Here is a 15,641-nt window from a genome sequence, read left to right as displayed (position 1 = left end):
TTAAGAAAATGCACATCTCTGCTGAACTTTTGTTTCTCTTTAGATAATAGTTGTCCGTTGTCCGACCTTCGCCGCAATGTGAATCCTGCCGTGGGATTTTGATGTCTTGTCATGAAACATGAAATTGCTATAACTTTAGTGCTAATGGTCTGATCTGAACCAAACGTCACATGTTTAATTACAGTCTCGCCCTTAATACATGTACATGACAGTATTCTGCAATAGTCATAGCGCCACCTGCTGTGCAACAGGAAATTGCATGTTTTAGACTCTGACATGCTCCTCCAAGCAGGTTGACCATATCCAAGTATTAGTACTATTATGGCACAGCGAAGGTCCATGTTTCACCAAAACACAGGAAGTTGCATTAACTTATGTTGACTTGGTCGAATCTGCCTGAAAAGAAATACTGTTTTTATTTTATTTATTTATTTATTTGATTATATTATATCAGATTACATTACATTTCGCCCCTGCCCTCAGACAGCCTGTGTCCGCCACTGACATCTAGATGAAAAGTGCTGGATTTTCCCTTTAACTGCTGCTCAGACGGCTCTGATTGGTCGAAACGTGGCCGTCTGTGAGATCACGTGATGTTGCCGGACGTAGCGCGTTCATTGGTGAATTCATCTGCGTCTTTATGACCACTAGTGTCCAGCCGTCTTTTGTGCAGCATCCTCAACCCATTGAAAACGCAGCACTGTCTGATTGCAGCGGTCGACTCAACCGACATGTAAACTGACGTATTCTGAACAAGCTGTCCGTGTAAAGTAACAGAAAACAGAGGAGTTGACGTCAGGTGCTCCGTTCACTGCCGCTTCCTCTCCTCCCGGTCATCACCGCTCTGTAGCCGCTATGGGCGGCTCTCTCCTCCCGCTGCTCGCCGTCGTGCTGTCAGCCTGCTCGGCTGCCGGAGACCCGGCAGCATCCGCTCATGTCGACGGAGCTCCGCCTTCTAAAATAGGCAAGAAAAGCAATGTCAAAACAACAGAAACAGCCGTTACATACAGCTAACATTAGCCCGCATTCACAGGGCTACAAGCTAGTCTGAGAGATAAGCTAACTCCTGGCTGTTGTGTTTTAATGAGTAGACATTTAATTAGCATTCTTCTGTAAATTCGTAGATTAAACATGTATTCCTGTTGGCTGTTGTAGCTATATCTGCAGGTAACTAATATTTTGTAAGCAAAGTTGAATGTGTAATTCTTTTTTTTTTTCCTTATAATGACACTTTGGAAGGGAGCAAATGATTCCTCGTTTATGCAAGGACAGTATCCGGCCTGTGGTGCAAAGTAACTAAGTACATTTATGCAAGTGCTCGATATATCGGCCAGTATTCTTGATAACTGTAGTTACAAGTTACTTTGCATATTGAGATTGATGATACAAAACATAATCAAATTATGATGTAAATTATTAGATGAAATTTTATTAAATCTCACCAGCTGACTAACATAAAATGAAAACTTGCTCTACATTTACCAGCTGCAACAATGAATGCATCAGAAATTATAATATAGTGTTATGTGTCCATCTAGATTGTTTTGGTGCGAGTTGCTGAGGTGTCAGCCATAGAGATATCTACATTTTCTCAAACACAATGGAAGTAGAAATGAAATTACATGAAAATTACACATCACCATTATAGTGACCAAAATTAATTGTCACAATTATTAGCATTATCACGGTGTGTTTAAAATATGCTGAGAAAATACTGATACACACACTGAAATCAAGTTTTATTTTGAAAACCTTTAAACAATTTGAAATGGCATCATGTCCTTTGTGATGTGACTGTTTTATTGATGCAAACAAACCCATATTACTGTTGTGCTTGTCTGGGAGACCGTTGCCAACTTTGTTTCATGCTGGACTGTATTTACTGTGAGTTTCTCAAAGTGTGGTGATGAAACACAGTTATCACAGTAATTAAAAATGAAACTGCTAATCATCAGGAATTTTATTGTGAAACTAATTAACATTTGATCCGTAAATGGAAGAAGATGGCACCCAGCCGTTTTTGCTTAAAGCACAAAAATAACACATTCAAAAAACTCAGTAGCAGTGTCTCTTCAGAAATCATGAGAATAATCCACAGACATCTTCATATAGAAACAATTGTCTTCTTAACGAATTACACCTGCTGACCATATCACTGTGCATCTACTCATAGACAAGAGGCTTGTGCCAATGGGGGAAAGAAATCATAAAGGATTTTTTTTTGACATACTGCGATTGCAGTAGGACTCACAGTTTTAATGGTAGTGGTCATTTTTTTTAATGTCATTTTGATTAAAAAATATAAAAATGATGATGATGTGATTTTTTTTTGATTGAATCTATACCAAATTAGCATTTTACCTCACAACTGGAGAATGTGGTTTTAGGCCAGACCATTATAAAATGTGGCACATTTTACCTTTATCCAGAAATTGCAGATCCTGCGATTTTGATATTGCACTTGGCCGCATTGCAATTTCGATAATATTTGAACTGATTTGAATTGAATTTCTCTGAGCACCACAAGCCAAGCACTATCTAGTTACCTTATATTCAAGAGAAGGCCGACATCTCTTTGGCCAATCTCCAAAACTTGACAGCTAAATCTAGATCAGGGGTTTCAAAGTCTGAGACTTTAGTTTGAGGAAGGAGACCATGATTCTTTATTGAATCACAATAAGGGTATGGTTAAACCCTGGTAATGACGCTGCAAAAAAACACTTTCTACTTCGCACTACAACAAGAAACCAGTGTTTCTCATCTGCATTCCTCTGTCCAGCTGTAGGTATGAGGACTGACCTTTAAAAGCTGCAAAATAAAATGGAGCAATATTACTTTTTAATCACTCAGTTGTGATTTGTTTATTTCTTCTTCCATTAGAGACACATACACACGTTACCATTTGCGGTGAGATCATGTCTTTCAACAGCCAGATGCTACAAAAACTATAAACTATTCTGTCTGATTCATGCTCATTATTTTTTATAACAGTTCACTTTCAAACAATGCTCTGATTTCACACTTCTTTGTTGTTGGCTCTCATCCTCTGTGTTCCAGCGGTGGTTGGGGCGGGGATAGGAGGCAGCTCCACGGCCCATTTCCTGCGGCAGCACTTTGGCCCTGAAGTCCAGGTGGATGTGTTTGAGAAGGGGGAGATTGGAGGGCGTCTTGCCACCGTAACGGTCAACCACCATGACTACGAGTCTGGAGGTTCCATCATTCACTCACTGAATCTCCACATGCAGGAGTTTGTCAAACAGCTAGGTTGGTACACACACACACACACTCTTCACACACTCTTCACACACTCTCACACACACTCACAAGGCTTAAAAGGTCAATAGGACAATAAGAGCACTTGACAGCGTAGGATTAATTCAGTACTCTGTGACTGCCCTTTTCTAGTTGTTTTTAATGAAAAGGATGCATGGTTGCATGTTAGATAGTCAAAGGTGAGTTAAAAGCAGAGCTGGGCTTCAAAATGCTTTTTAGTATCATCAAAACAGCAATTCAGTTGGCTCCCAGTGGAACCCACAAACATCTGTTCAGGGTTAGAAGCTAAGAAAACAGGTGTCCTGGTGTAAATGAGATACGTTTTTTGTAGAATATAGAGATCCTGTGTAACATCAATGAAGATTGCATGATCACATTCATTTTGTCCCTCAAGCAGATGCAAGCTAACCAGGAAGAGCGGTTATCAGTCAAGAAAGGTTGATGATTGTATAATAGTTTCATAAGCAGTGTCACATGTTAGGATGTAGAAAACAAAACATTGCTGCATTCAGTATTGAGTGCCTTGTCAAAGTAATCAGACCACATGACTGTTTACATTTTGTTATGGAGAATTTTAGGTGTAACCCCAATTCCAAAAAAACTGGGATGCAGTGTGACACGTAAATAAAAACATTTTTGAATTGTATTAAATTAAATATGTTACAAAGACAAGATATTTAATGTTCAAACCGATAGCCTTTATTGTTTTTTGTAAATATACACTCATTCTAATTTCATGCCTTCACCACATTTCAAAAAAGTTAGGACAGGGGCAACAAAAGACTGTGACCGTTGTGGAAAGCTTAAAAAAAAAACACCTGTTTTGAACTTTCAAAAGGTAAACAGTTCAATTGGTAACAGATGATAATAATATGGTTGGATATTAAAAGGCCATCCTCAAAAGGCTCAGTCATTCACAAGTTTCTCAACAGAAAATTGCAAGGAATTTAGGGATTTCACCATCTAAATTCCAAAATGTCATAAAAATAGAGAGTCCAGAGAAATCACTGCACATAAGGGGCAACAACAAAAACCAACACTGAAAGCATGTGAGCTTTGACCCCTCAGGCTACACAGAAATCATGGGCGTTGGGTCCTCCCGGCTAAAGAGGAAAAGGACCGTCCAGGGCCCCGTTTCCCAGAGCCTTCGTAGCTCTACGTGCGTCGTAAGTTGTATTTTAAGGTCTCCCTTAAGGTTGTCCCAACTCTGGGAAACAGCCCATAACCTTAAGGGAGACCTTAAAATACAACTTACGACGCATGTAGCGCTACGAAGGCTCTGGAAAACGGGGCCCTGATTGTTACCAGTGCTAACTCCAAAAGTCAGCATCTGTGATGCTATGGGGGTATGTTAATGCGCGTGGCATCATAGGTAATTGTCACATCTGTGAAAATCCCATTAATGCTGAAAGACACATACCAGTTTTGGAGCAACATATGCTGCCATCCAGATGCTGTCTTTTTCAGAGATGTCCCTACTTCAACAATTAGTGTACTCAGGTGACAAAACACAGTGGTAAACATGCCTTGCGGACATCAAATTCAGAATTAGTGCATATTTACAAAAACTATTGCAAATCATTGCATTCTGTTTTTATTTACGGTTTATGTACAGTGTTGAAATGGGGTTGTAGATATTACAGCCCAGACAGTTTCAGAGAAAAAGAAGTGTATCACTGTCAAGTCAGTTTGGAAAGTTTTAAAATACAAAGGGAAAAATGTTTGGATTTTTAATTAAAAATGTACTGTCCATTATTCCTGTGGTTTATTGTAAAAAAATGGACTGGTACAAGTGATGTCACTGCTGGTAGAGACAAATTCATTAAAAACGTCCTCAATAGTAAATTCCGCCCTGTGTTTATTTGTGTGGAGTTTTTTTGTCCTTTGTGTCACATGTGTCTACCCCTCCAGGTTTAAAGTATCGTCGCAGCGTGGCGGGTAAGACGGCTGTGTTTAATGGCGAGGAGGTGATCCTGGAGGAGACAGACTGGTACCTGCTGGACCTGTTCCGGCTGTGGTGGCGCTACGGCATTAGCTTCATACGCCTGCAGATGTGGGTGGAGGAAATCATGGAGAAATTCATGAGGTAAGCCAGAAAAAATAGTGTCCTGTTTGCTGTCTAGTCTCATGGCAGCTGCTTGCAGGCCTGTAATTTAATTATTTTAGGGGCAAGGCCACTTGGCCGCTGGTCTGTATATTTTTGAGGACACAAAGGCCAAAGTCCAGGGCAGCAAGGATATCAAGTACAACAATGAGTCCACAGAAATAAAGAATCTAACTTAATGGTTAAGGATGATTTTATTTTTAATACATGGTATAACTAACTTAGTGATAGCAACACTGAGTTCTTTATTCTAATTCATAAAACCACCAAAAGTCACAGCTTTGCAGCTCATCAGGATGAGTTCTATCAAGTCACCTGGTTGGCCAGTGCTGGATTTGACATTGGTTATGTGCAAAGGGTATGACTTGATGTTGCCCAGTAAAAATTCAGAATCTCAACAAAAGGCACTGGTCTCCCAAAAACATACTGACAGGAAATAGGCAGAGGAGAGAATGGCAAAATCAGATGGAACAGTGCAAGCAGGGATCAAGGCCACAGGGCATATGACTGAGGGAGCACGGCAGCCATGACAGCCATAACAGCCATGGAAAATCTTGCCCTGGCTTTTTGGCATGTTGGGTTTTTGACAGGATGTAGCTGTGTTGCAGCTGAACCTGATTCAGAGCCTCATATCTTCGTTGTGGATGCCTGACTCTATAACCCCTTTCACACATGTACTACAACTTTGCAGTTATCTAGAAACTACCCGGAGCAGCTGTATGTGTGAACACAAATGTCCACATTTTTTGACCCAGACTTAACCCTGTCAGCTCCCTAGTCCTACAGTAGGGTGAACCTCATGTGAAGCTGCAGCTAAATGTAGCTACTATAACCTCTGTTAGCCGTACTGCCTGAAATAAAAGGCTGCTAATACTAACTGGCTGACTACATATTGTGTTGTTGCACTTACTGGATGTTTGGCTGTGTTAACAAAGTTGTAGCTCAGTGTCCGGAGCATGTGAGTAGGTGTATTGATGACGCTGTGTGGTGTGCAACCTGTGAAGCCACTAATAGTTTTGTTTTCATACAGACTGTCTGCCAATCATCTATAATGTGAAAGAGTCAGTCAGAAAAGCATTGCACCACGAAACGTGTCTCTTGCCCTGTAGGCCATTATTTTTTTCCCCAGGATGGTGAATGCATGTCCTGCCCTCCTCTGACATAACATTCACCATCCTGGAGGGAAAAAAGCTTCTGAGTCAGCACACTGGAGTCATCTGATCTCTACATCTGTCCACCTTCTTCGATTCCATCACAGTTTGTTAATTTTAGAATTCTGTATTGATATCAGTGCAAAAACAGTCATTACAGATGAGTCCTCCTCTTACTTTGGACAGATGTGAACTGATGTGGACAGTCTCCTAATGTGTGCTGCATGTGTAAAAAGGCACATTCGACAACTTTGTTAACACAGCCAAACATCTAGTAAGTGCAACAACACAATATGTAATAGGCCAGCTAGTATTAGCAGCCTTTTGTTTTGGGCAGTCCGGCTAACTGAGGTTACAGTAGCTACATTTAGCTGCAGTTTATGGTTACTTCACTGTCCATCAGGAAACTGTGTAAATTAGAGTTAAGGCAGAGCAGCCAGAGGACATCAGAGGGAAAAAACAGAAAATATTTTTTCCATAAAATATGATCCAGTTTCGCTCAAATCAGCAACATAGTTGGTGGTGTGTTACTTAGTGGTGTAAAGTGTTATGTACTTGTCGCAGCCTGGCAACCAAAGTTACTTAGTGCGAGAACAGGTGTACGGACCACGGAGTAGGCATGACAGAGTTATTCTCATCAAAATGATTTTGAAGCTGTTATGTCAGGTTAGAATAGTTACATAATGTTACTTAAGCAGTGTTCTTGCCACCATTGTTTTCACTGCATCAGAAAGTGAATCATAGACAGTAAAAGCAGGTACTTCAGGTGTAGAATTAATGCACAGCACTGCCTCCCACTGTTGCAGTCAATGGGTGACGCCTCTGCTGAGTTATTTGTTATTTGGTGACGCCTGCAGCCGCTATCACTGCAAAACCTCAACTCAGTGTGTGGCTTCTCCAAGCATGAGGTTGGTATAAATACCAACAACCATCTGCCTGAAACTTTGAAGTTCCTCTGTAATGAATATTCAGCTCTCTTCATCCTCCAATAACAAAATGATACAGTACAAATCAAATCTCTTGTTGCAATACTGTTATCATCACTCAGTTTCTGCTGAAACATGAACCTGGCTCAGATTTGCACTTTACCCCTGAAACATTCACCGGCCTCTATTTCCTCTCTCAGGAAATGATATATCGCTGTATCACTGCGTCTTTCTTGCCTTCTCTCTAAATCAACAACAGTGAGCCTGTATATCTCTCTGTCTCTCTCTCTCTCTTTTCTTATACAAGAATAATCGCTGGAAAGTTTGTGATCGTCACAAGTTTTGGACAGAAATAAGGAAAAAACATTCCTCTAGTATGTTAATTTATAAATCTATCTGCACTCTACAAATATAATCAATAATGAACCGTTTGTTTTGTGTGTGTATAATGTAGGATCTACAAGTACCAGGCCCACGGCTATGCCTTCAGCTCGGTGGAGGAACTGCTGGACTCTCTCGGCGGGAGCGGCTTCATCAACATGACCCGGAGGCCACTCTCTGATTCGCTGCTGGAGCTGGGCGTGTCACAGCGCTTCATCGACGAGGTCATCGCGCCCGTCATGAGGGTCAACTACGGACAGAACGTCAGCATCCCCGCCTTTGTAGGTCAGATGAGTGTGAATAAATGAGCAGTAGACAAAGACGGGGGTGATGATTAGGAAAGAGACAGGGACGAGGGTGGCTGTGGTGCTGAAATGAGGGCTAGTTATGAGCTGAACATTGACGTCGGCGCTGATGTAGGTCAGAAGAGAGGAAATAAAAAGGAAGGAAAAGTGAAGAGATAAAGGAGACAAGGAACTGAGGAGCGGGGTGTCAAGAATAGAAGAGAGGAAAGAAAGGTGAGAGGAGGGGGTGGCCTGTGGGAGTGAGAGAATAGGAAAGTGCGTGGGCAGCTGATAATTGGTTTATAGCACTTGGCACGGTCTGTTGTGACTGTGTGTGTGTGTGTGTGTGTGTGTGTGTGTTACAGGCGCAGTGTCTTTAGCTGGTGCCCAGAACAACCTGTGGGCGGTGGAAGGAGGCAACAAGCTGGTGTGTTCTGGCCTGCTGAAGATGGCCAATGCTAACCTGCTGCAGGCTCAAGTCAACTCCATCTCCCCAGTCTACTCAGGTACTTAACCCTGGAGTTGGATGAGTGTTTTCATGTCAACGTACTGAACAAACTGGTTTCAGATATACAAATCCCATTTCCAAAACGGTTGGGACATTAAAATATAAATAAACAGAATGCAGTGATTTGCAAAACTTTTTGACTTGTCAGTTAAAAAACAAAGACAACATAGAAGATATTTAATATTCATATTTAGAACTTTATTTTTTATTTTTTATATTTTTTAAATATTTTTAGTAAATTCTGAATTTGATGCCTGCAGCATTTTTAAAAAATGTGGGACAGGGGCATGCTTACCATTGTGATGCATCACCTTTTATTTTAAGAACACTCCGTAAGCATTTGGGAACAAGGACACTAATTATTGAAGTTTTGAAAGTGACATTCATTCTTTCTCATTCTTGCTTGATATATGACTTCTGGTGCTCAACAGTCCGTGGACTCTGTTGACGTAGTTTGTGCTTCATAATGTACTACACATTTTCAATGGGAGGGAGGTCTGGACTGTGTCTGAACTCTTTTACTATGAAGCCACACTGTTGTAACACATACTGAATGTGTCTTAGCATTGTCTGGCTGAAATAAGCAGGGTTGTCCCTGAAAAAGACATCTGGATGGCAGCATATCTACCTTAGAGGTCAAAGGTTACGGGCATTCGATGCTGTTTTCACTGAGTTTTTCAAAGTGCGGCTATCAAACTTGATTAAAATTTGAAACGGTAATACTGATTGTCAGGAATTCTATCATGGTTTATTGAAAGCGGTAATCGTTTCATCCCCAGTTTACGTAATGATTAAATTTCACAATAAGGAGTTCAGTAGCTAATGAGACTCAAATCCTTATTCAATAGAGGGCTACTGTTCAGTATGACCCCCTGAGCAGTGCCCACATTTACAGTGACTACACATTATGTTTCATTAAGTTCGTGAAGTAGGAAAGGGCCGTATGACTGCACTGATTTTTTTTTTTCTCTCATTGCTGTTGATAACCAGGAAACCACTGATATATTTACAGCAGAGCTACAATGTAGCTTGATACTATAAACATCAAGAAATCTAACATAAAAACAGTTTTAGTTAGTTTCTCTCAAAATCAAGCAGAAAAGCGTCTTATCTGGAGGCAGAAACTACAGTTTGTCAGTGAGGGTTCCAGTCATCCAGTTCAATTTCACGAGATATCCAAAAGTACTAAATCCCTAAAGTGGTTAATAATGGAAGTAATTTATCACCGAAGAACTTCAATAATGCATTCAGTTTCAGAAAGATCTTATATAACAGCATAAGAGTATACAAATATGTATTATTTCTTTTAATCCATCATTGTGTGAATTGAAGCCCTTGAAGGTTATTAATGAAAAACCATGTTTCAAACGTACATGACGGACCTGTAGCTACTTACAACAATCTTCTACCCCATGACGTTTACAAACAGGTTTTTCTTTACCTTTTGTCCTTTCACAGAAATGCGTATCTTATCATTTCAGTGTGTCGGCACTTGCCTGTTGGAACAGACACCTTGAGTCATGAGAAATGTGCTGGATGTTTCTAGATTAGATTCGATATCAGTGGACTGATGTAGATGAGTTTGTGTCTAAATCATGAAGTACGGTGTCAACCTTGATTTTGTGTATTATTTTCCCCACAGTGGAAGCTCCTCAGTACCAGTTGAGCTACACCACAGCCGCAGGGATGGAATCAGAGCTGTATGACATTGTAGTGTTGGCGACGCCACTTCAGGAAAGTGTCGGGTCGGGAGTCCAGTTCCAAGGTTTCACGCCTCCCTTTGACCAGCTGCCTGGCAACTATCACAGCACTGTGGCAACCATCGTCCATGGTTACCTCAACACCTCTTTCTTTGGTTTCCCGGACCCCCGCTTGTTCCCTTTCGCCAGCGTCTTGACGACTGAGACGCCAGATTTGTTTTTCAACAGCGTGGCGAGTGTTTGTCCCGTCAACATCTCTGCAGGCTTCCGGCGTAAGCAGCCACAAGAGGCCGGGGTCTATAAAGTGTTCTCACCACAACCTCTGGACAAGACTCAACTCAAAACGCTCTTCAGGTCAGTCACTTCCTTCATCGTATTGACTAGGCCTACAAGCTAACTATAATTGCCTTACTGCATAATGTGAGGATTTTCTTCTCAATTAATCACTTCATCCAGAAAATAGTGAAAAATGGCCAATATGACCAAACAAAAACAGCAGATATTCACATTTGAAATGCTAGAGCATCTGAATTTTTTGCCATTGGGGTTTAGAGAATTGCTCGATTAATTCATCAACAAAATTGTTGCTGATTAATCATTGGACTAATTGTTCAGCTCTATTTTTGACCAGTTCCTCTAGATACATTCTGATCATTTTGTGAGATAAGACAGCCAAATAATGTTTAATAAGATTAAACGCCTATACACACCATCAACAAAACAAATAAACAGCACAACATTGTGAATATTTAGGAGGCGAAATTTCGACCCGCCTGACTATTTGCATCAAGCCCAACATGACTTTGAGAATTACTTGTTAAGCTTCTTTAAAGAAATTGCACCGTGGCAAAGAAGAGGTAATCAACGTCAAGTGAACATGAGCGGTGCTCCTTTTGCTTAATAAAAAGAAGTAAAAACAACAAACCTGTTTCGAGAGCTGAAACTGAAACTCAGCTGCTTCACAACGTTTTTCAGTATGTCACCAAGTTTGAAGAAGCCGGATGCTCCCGTGGCTCGGTTGGTGGAGCCTTCGCCCCGTGTGCTGGGGCTGTTGGTCCTGTGCAGCAATCGCTGGTTCGATTCCCACCTGTGACCCATTTGCTGCGTGTCATTCCCCGTCTCTCTACCCCCCTTCCTGTCGTGTCTTCAGCTGTCCCTATCCAGGGTGGAGGCAAAAGCCCAAAAAATAATCTTTAAAAAAAAAGTTTGAAGAAGCAGAGGATTAATTTCTGAGAGCCAGTTGACCCAAAGCAGCAGCTATCTATAGGTAAAATGTAGTGTCTGGTTTTTTAACCGTTCCAGCTGTGTGCAGCGCTCATTTGGTTCATTCATACTCCAACAGGGGGGTCGCACAGTTGGAAGTTTAAAATTATGAGGTTATGCATAGACTGTTAAAGCTTCATTTACACGCCGCTGCCATACTGAAGCTTGTTTGCTTGTCCTCTCCACATTTTGTCTTTGAAATTGTTGTCTCTCTAGTTATAGTTTATTTAAACCTTTTATCATATTATTATTATATTTATTCATATATGAAACATTTTAAACACGCAGACCGTTGTGTTGGATGTTTTGGACGTGACATTGTCAACAACACTTGGTTTGTTTGACGTGTTCATGACAGAAGTAAAATATAAAATAAAAGCTGCCTGTCTGCTCTGCTCGTCTCCCTCCCACTCTGCAGACATTATTGTCTCAAAGGAAATTTTTTTCTTGGATACATACAGTATCTGCTGTTTAAAGATACAAGAAGTCTTGAATTCAGAACGTGGAAAAGTCAGGGCATCCCCAAAGTTTTTTGGATTCATCCTACAGGGCAGGGACTATGAATTTCTATACAATGATTCACTGCAATTAGGGCTGCCACTAATCACTGATTCCATTATCAATTAATTTGCTTATTAGTCAGTAAGTAGTTGTTTGATCCATATAATATTACAAAATGGTGATAAATATTGCTCTGTGTCTCCTTAAGCCTTAGGTGACATCCTCAAACGTCTTGTTTTGTCCACAACCAAAAGATATTCAGTTTACTGTCATAGAGGAGTAAAGAAACCAGAAAATATTCACATTTGAGAAGCTTGCCATGGCTGGAATTCTGATGTTTATCATCCAGTAGCAGCCTTGCAGCAGTTAATGTGGATGACCATGCCCTTCTATCATAATGAGATATTTTTAAAACCAGAGTAGCAACATTCCTCCTTTACCTCTCAATTTCAGGTCGTACTACTCGGTGCAAGTGACGGAGTGGCAGGCCTACCCCTCTTACGGCAGCAGCCACGGACTGCCACCCGTGGAGCTCCACCCCAATCTTTACTACCTCAACGGCATCGAGTTGGCCGGCAGCGCCATGGAGATGAGCTCGGTGGCCGCCAAGAACATCGCCCTGCTGGCTTACCACCGCTGGAACAGACAGACGGACATGGTGGACCAGAAAGATCTGATGCACAGGATCAAGACTGAGCTATGACCAAAACGAGCTGCAGCAAAGTTCATGTTAATGTAGGGAGGCAGAGAGAGGGTTTCTGGGTAATTGTAGCTCTTACAGCATCACAAAGTTGATGTGCACACGTTCAAAGTCTTTGAGTGTATCTCCTGCTGGATTTTGAGCCAGAAAGTGTCTCTATTAGGGTACTCATTATTAGTCCCAAACATAAATATAAACATAATAGAATGATTTGCAAATACTTTTCAACCGACATTCAATTGAAAACAGCACAAAGACAAGATATTTAATGTTCAAACTGATAAACTTCATTATTTTTTGTAAATACACAATATTTTATAAAAGGCTGGGATGGGAACATGTTTGTCTTTTCTTTTAACAACATTCACTGAGAATTTGGGAACTGAGGGAACTAAATGGTGAAACTAAAAGGAAAATTCTTGCTTGATATATGACTTCAGGCTCTCAACAGTCTGGGGTCTCTGTTGTTGGGTTTTGTGTTTCTTAATTCACAACACATTTTTAGTGGGGGACATGTCTGGACTGCTGGCAGGTCAGTCTGAACCTGAACTCTTTGACTCTGAGGCCACACTCTTGTAACACGTGCACAATGTGACTTGGCATTGGCTTGCTGAAATAAGCAAGGGTGTCTCTGAAAGAGACGTCTTCTGGATGACAGCATGTGTCGCTCCAAAAACTGTATGTACCTTTCAGCATTGATGGGACCTTCACAGATGTGATAGTTACCCTTTTGTCACCTCTGTCCCAACTTTGTTAAAATGTGTTTCAGGCATCAAAGTCACATTTAGTATATATTTACAGAGGGCAGTAAAGTTTATCAGTTTGAACGTTAAATATCATGTCTTTCTTCTGTAATTGAACACAAGTGGAAAAGGATTTGCAAATCTTTACACTCTGTTTTTATTTACGTTTTAGACAGCCACCCACCTCTTTTGGAACATATTACTGATAAATATCTTGAACATAAACTGACCCTGCCTTATCCTGTTTAAACTTAGACATACAGTAAAACAAATAAACATCAAAGTCAAATCAACTCAGACTCATTTTAACCGCACCACTTAAGGCGACTGTGGTGCTGCGCTACTGTCCAGAGGCCAGTTAGATTTTGCTGATTACTTCGTTCTCTGTGCCAGTGACATTGCAGATATATGAAACATTTTGCAGTTGGTTGCTAATGCTAATTAGAGGTTTCATCCAAAATAAAACTGCTGCAGGCAGCTTTTCTTGGCTAAGAAATTAGTAAAACAAGCAAACATGGTAAACGCCATCTAATATTCCTTCTCAACAGAACATGAATTGACTGTTAGGAGGCCGTTTTATTGTGTTGCTCGCGGTGTGAATGATCATCAGACTGAGGTCATTGGTAAGGCTCTGTGTAAATATACGATCCTGTTTTTAAGTCAAGAAAACACTTGAGAATCAGTAGTGAGCTCATAAATGAGACACTTTTAAATGGCTGCTGTAACAGCTGTGAGATATGAGACAGATCAGTACAATAAGTCTGCTTTTAGACATAAACCAGCTCTCTGTCACATAATCAAAAACAACTGCAGCACTGGTGTTACTGTCTATACATTTAAGGACTGTTAATGGACTCGCTGTTGGCATAAACTGTACCACAGGGTTCTCATCTGTAAATTAAAATCATTATTCAGTGACTCATGGTAGTGGCCACTGGTGCTATGCTCTATTGCCCCTTTCATCAGACTGTTTCATTATCTCCCCTTCCTGCTGCTTTTGTTGCATAATCCAGCGGAAAGAATTTTTTTCAGGGAATGGAGCCAGCAAGCTTTCACACTGGACCAAATAAAAGCATTGGACAGATCCACTGAGCTGCTGCTGCTGGTGGTGATGACACAAAAGCCTTGTTGAGATCCTGCATTTTTAATAAATAAGAAGTGTAATCTTGGAAAAACACATGAAGATTTGGAGTTGGACACTCATGTACAGAAATGGCAAGTGCTAAAAAAGATGGTGTGATGATAAGAAAGCACTGAGTGTTTATTATTCTCATGAGAGAAATGCCTTCTTTTAATTATTATTAATTTATAACAGCAGATATTGACTTAAGTGGAGCCCTGATTCAGAAAAAAAACTTTAACTAATTGTCAACTGAAAACCTTTTGGCTCCAAAGGGCTGCAGTTGATGTATAATGTGATTGTGTCATGTGATGGAAAAAACCACAGTCCTTAAATCTGATCTGAAACACCATGATTGCATCAGAAATTATGGAGGCTTAATGAAGGCCGCTTATCTTTGGTTCTGAACAGCTGACTTTTTTTAAATTTAAGGTTTTCAGCAGCAGCTTCTGTATGTAGAGCAGTCAAATATTTGTAGCAAATCAGCCTTTATGAGATGTTGTAAAACAAATACACACAGTGAGGATTAAGGAACTGTCTCATGAGTTGACAAAGCAGTCTTCCTCCTAAGTCCCACCCCTTTTTTTGCTCAGTGCTCCAATAACAGTTGAGCAACCTTGGTACCCTGCAGAACCTTGTGTGTGTGTGTGTGTGTGTGTGTGTGTGTGTGTGTGGATAAATAGATAGATAGATAGATAGATTCTTGAGATTAGCTATTTAGCTAGCAATTTGCCATCATTAGCTATAAGATTTAACTAGCTAGCTGACAGTTAATCTAAATTGGCCAGCTTGTCAGCTAGGATTTTGCTATCATCAGTTATAAGATTTAATTAGCTAGCTGATGATCAGTTGATTGCTAGTTAGCTATCATTGGCTATGAGATTTAACTAGCTAGCTGACAGTTAATGTAGATTAGCTAGCTAGTTAGCTAGCATTTTACTATCATTAGCTGTAAGATTTAACTAACTAGCTGACGATTAATATACA

General features: G+C 40.5%; 1 protein-coding gene across 1 annotated transcript; it reads left to right on the top strand.

The window, feature by feature from the left end:
• The first annotated feature begins 606 nt into the window (after nucleotides 1–606).
• Nucleotides 607–12,968, top strand: pcyox1l (prenylcysteine oxidase 1 like). The gene is made up of 7 exons (XM_084730322.1): nucleotides 607–964; nucleotides 3,058–3,264; nucleotides 5,185–5,359; nucleotides 7,909–8,120; nucleotides 8,485–8,625; nucleotides 10,270–10,681; nucleotides 12,545–12,968. The coding sequence occupies exons 1-7, from the start codon at nucleotides 856–858 to the stop codon at nucleotides 12,792–12,794; spliced, it is 1,506 nt and encodes a 501-aa protein (XP_084586448.1). The 5' UTR covers nucleotides 607–855; the 3' UTR covers nucleotides 12,795–12,968.
• Nucleotides 12,969–15,641: the final 2,673 nt, after the last annotated feature.

Source organism: Lutjanus erythropterus, chromosome 11 (assembly GCF_056507025.1).
Source record: "Lutjanus erythropterus isolate fLutEry1 chromosome 11, fLutEry1.hap2, whole genome shotgun sequence".
In the NCBI taxonomy this organism is placed as follows: domain Eukaryota; kingdom Metazoa; phylum Chordata; class Actinopteri; order Lutjaniformes; family Lutjanidae; genus Lutjanus; species Lutjanus erythropterus.
This window is presented reverse-complemented; position numbering and strand designations above follow the sequence as displayed.

Coding starts and splice junctions, on each gene's coding strand:
- pcyox1l (XM_084730322.1), top strand. CDS start 856: ATGGGCGGCTCTCTCCTCCCGCTGCTCGCCGTCGTGCTGTCAGCCTGC. Junction 8,626..10,269: donor CATCTCCCCAGTCTACTCAG/GTACTTAACCCT, acceptor TTTTCCCCACAG/TGGAAGCTCCTCAGTACCAG. Junction 10,682..12,544: donor CAACTCAAAACGCTCTTCAG/GTCAGTCACTTC, acceptor TCTCAATTTCAG/GTCGTACTACTCGGTGCAAG.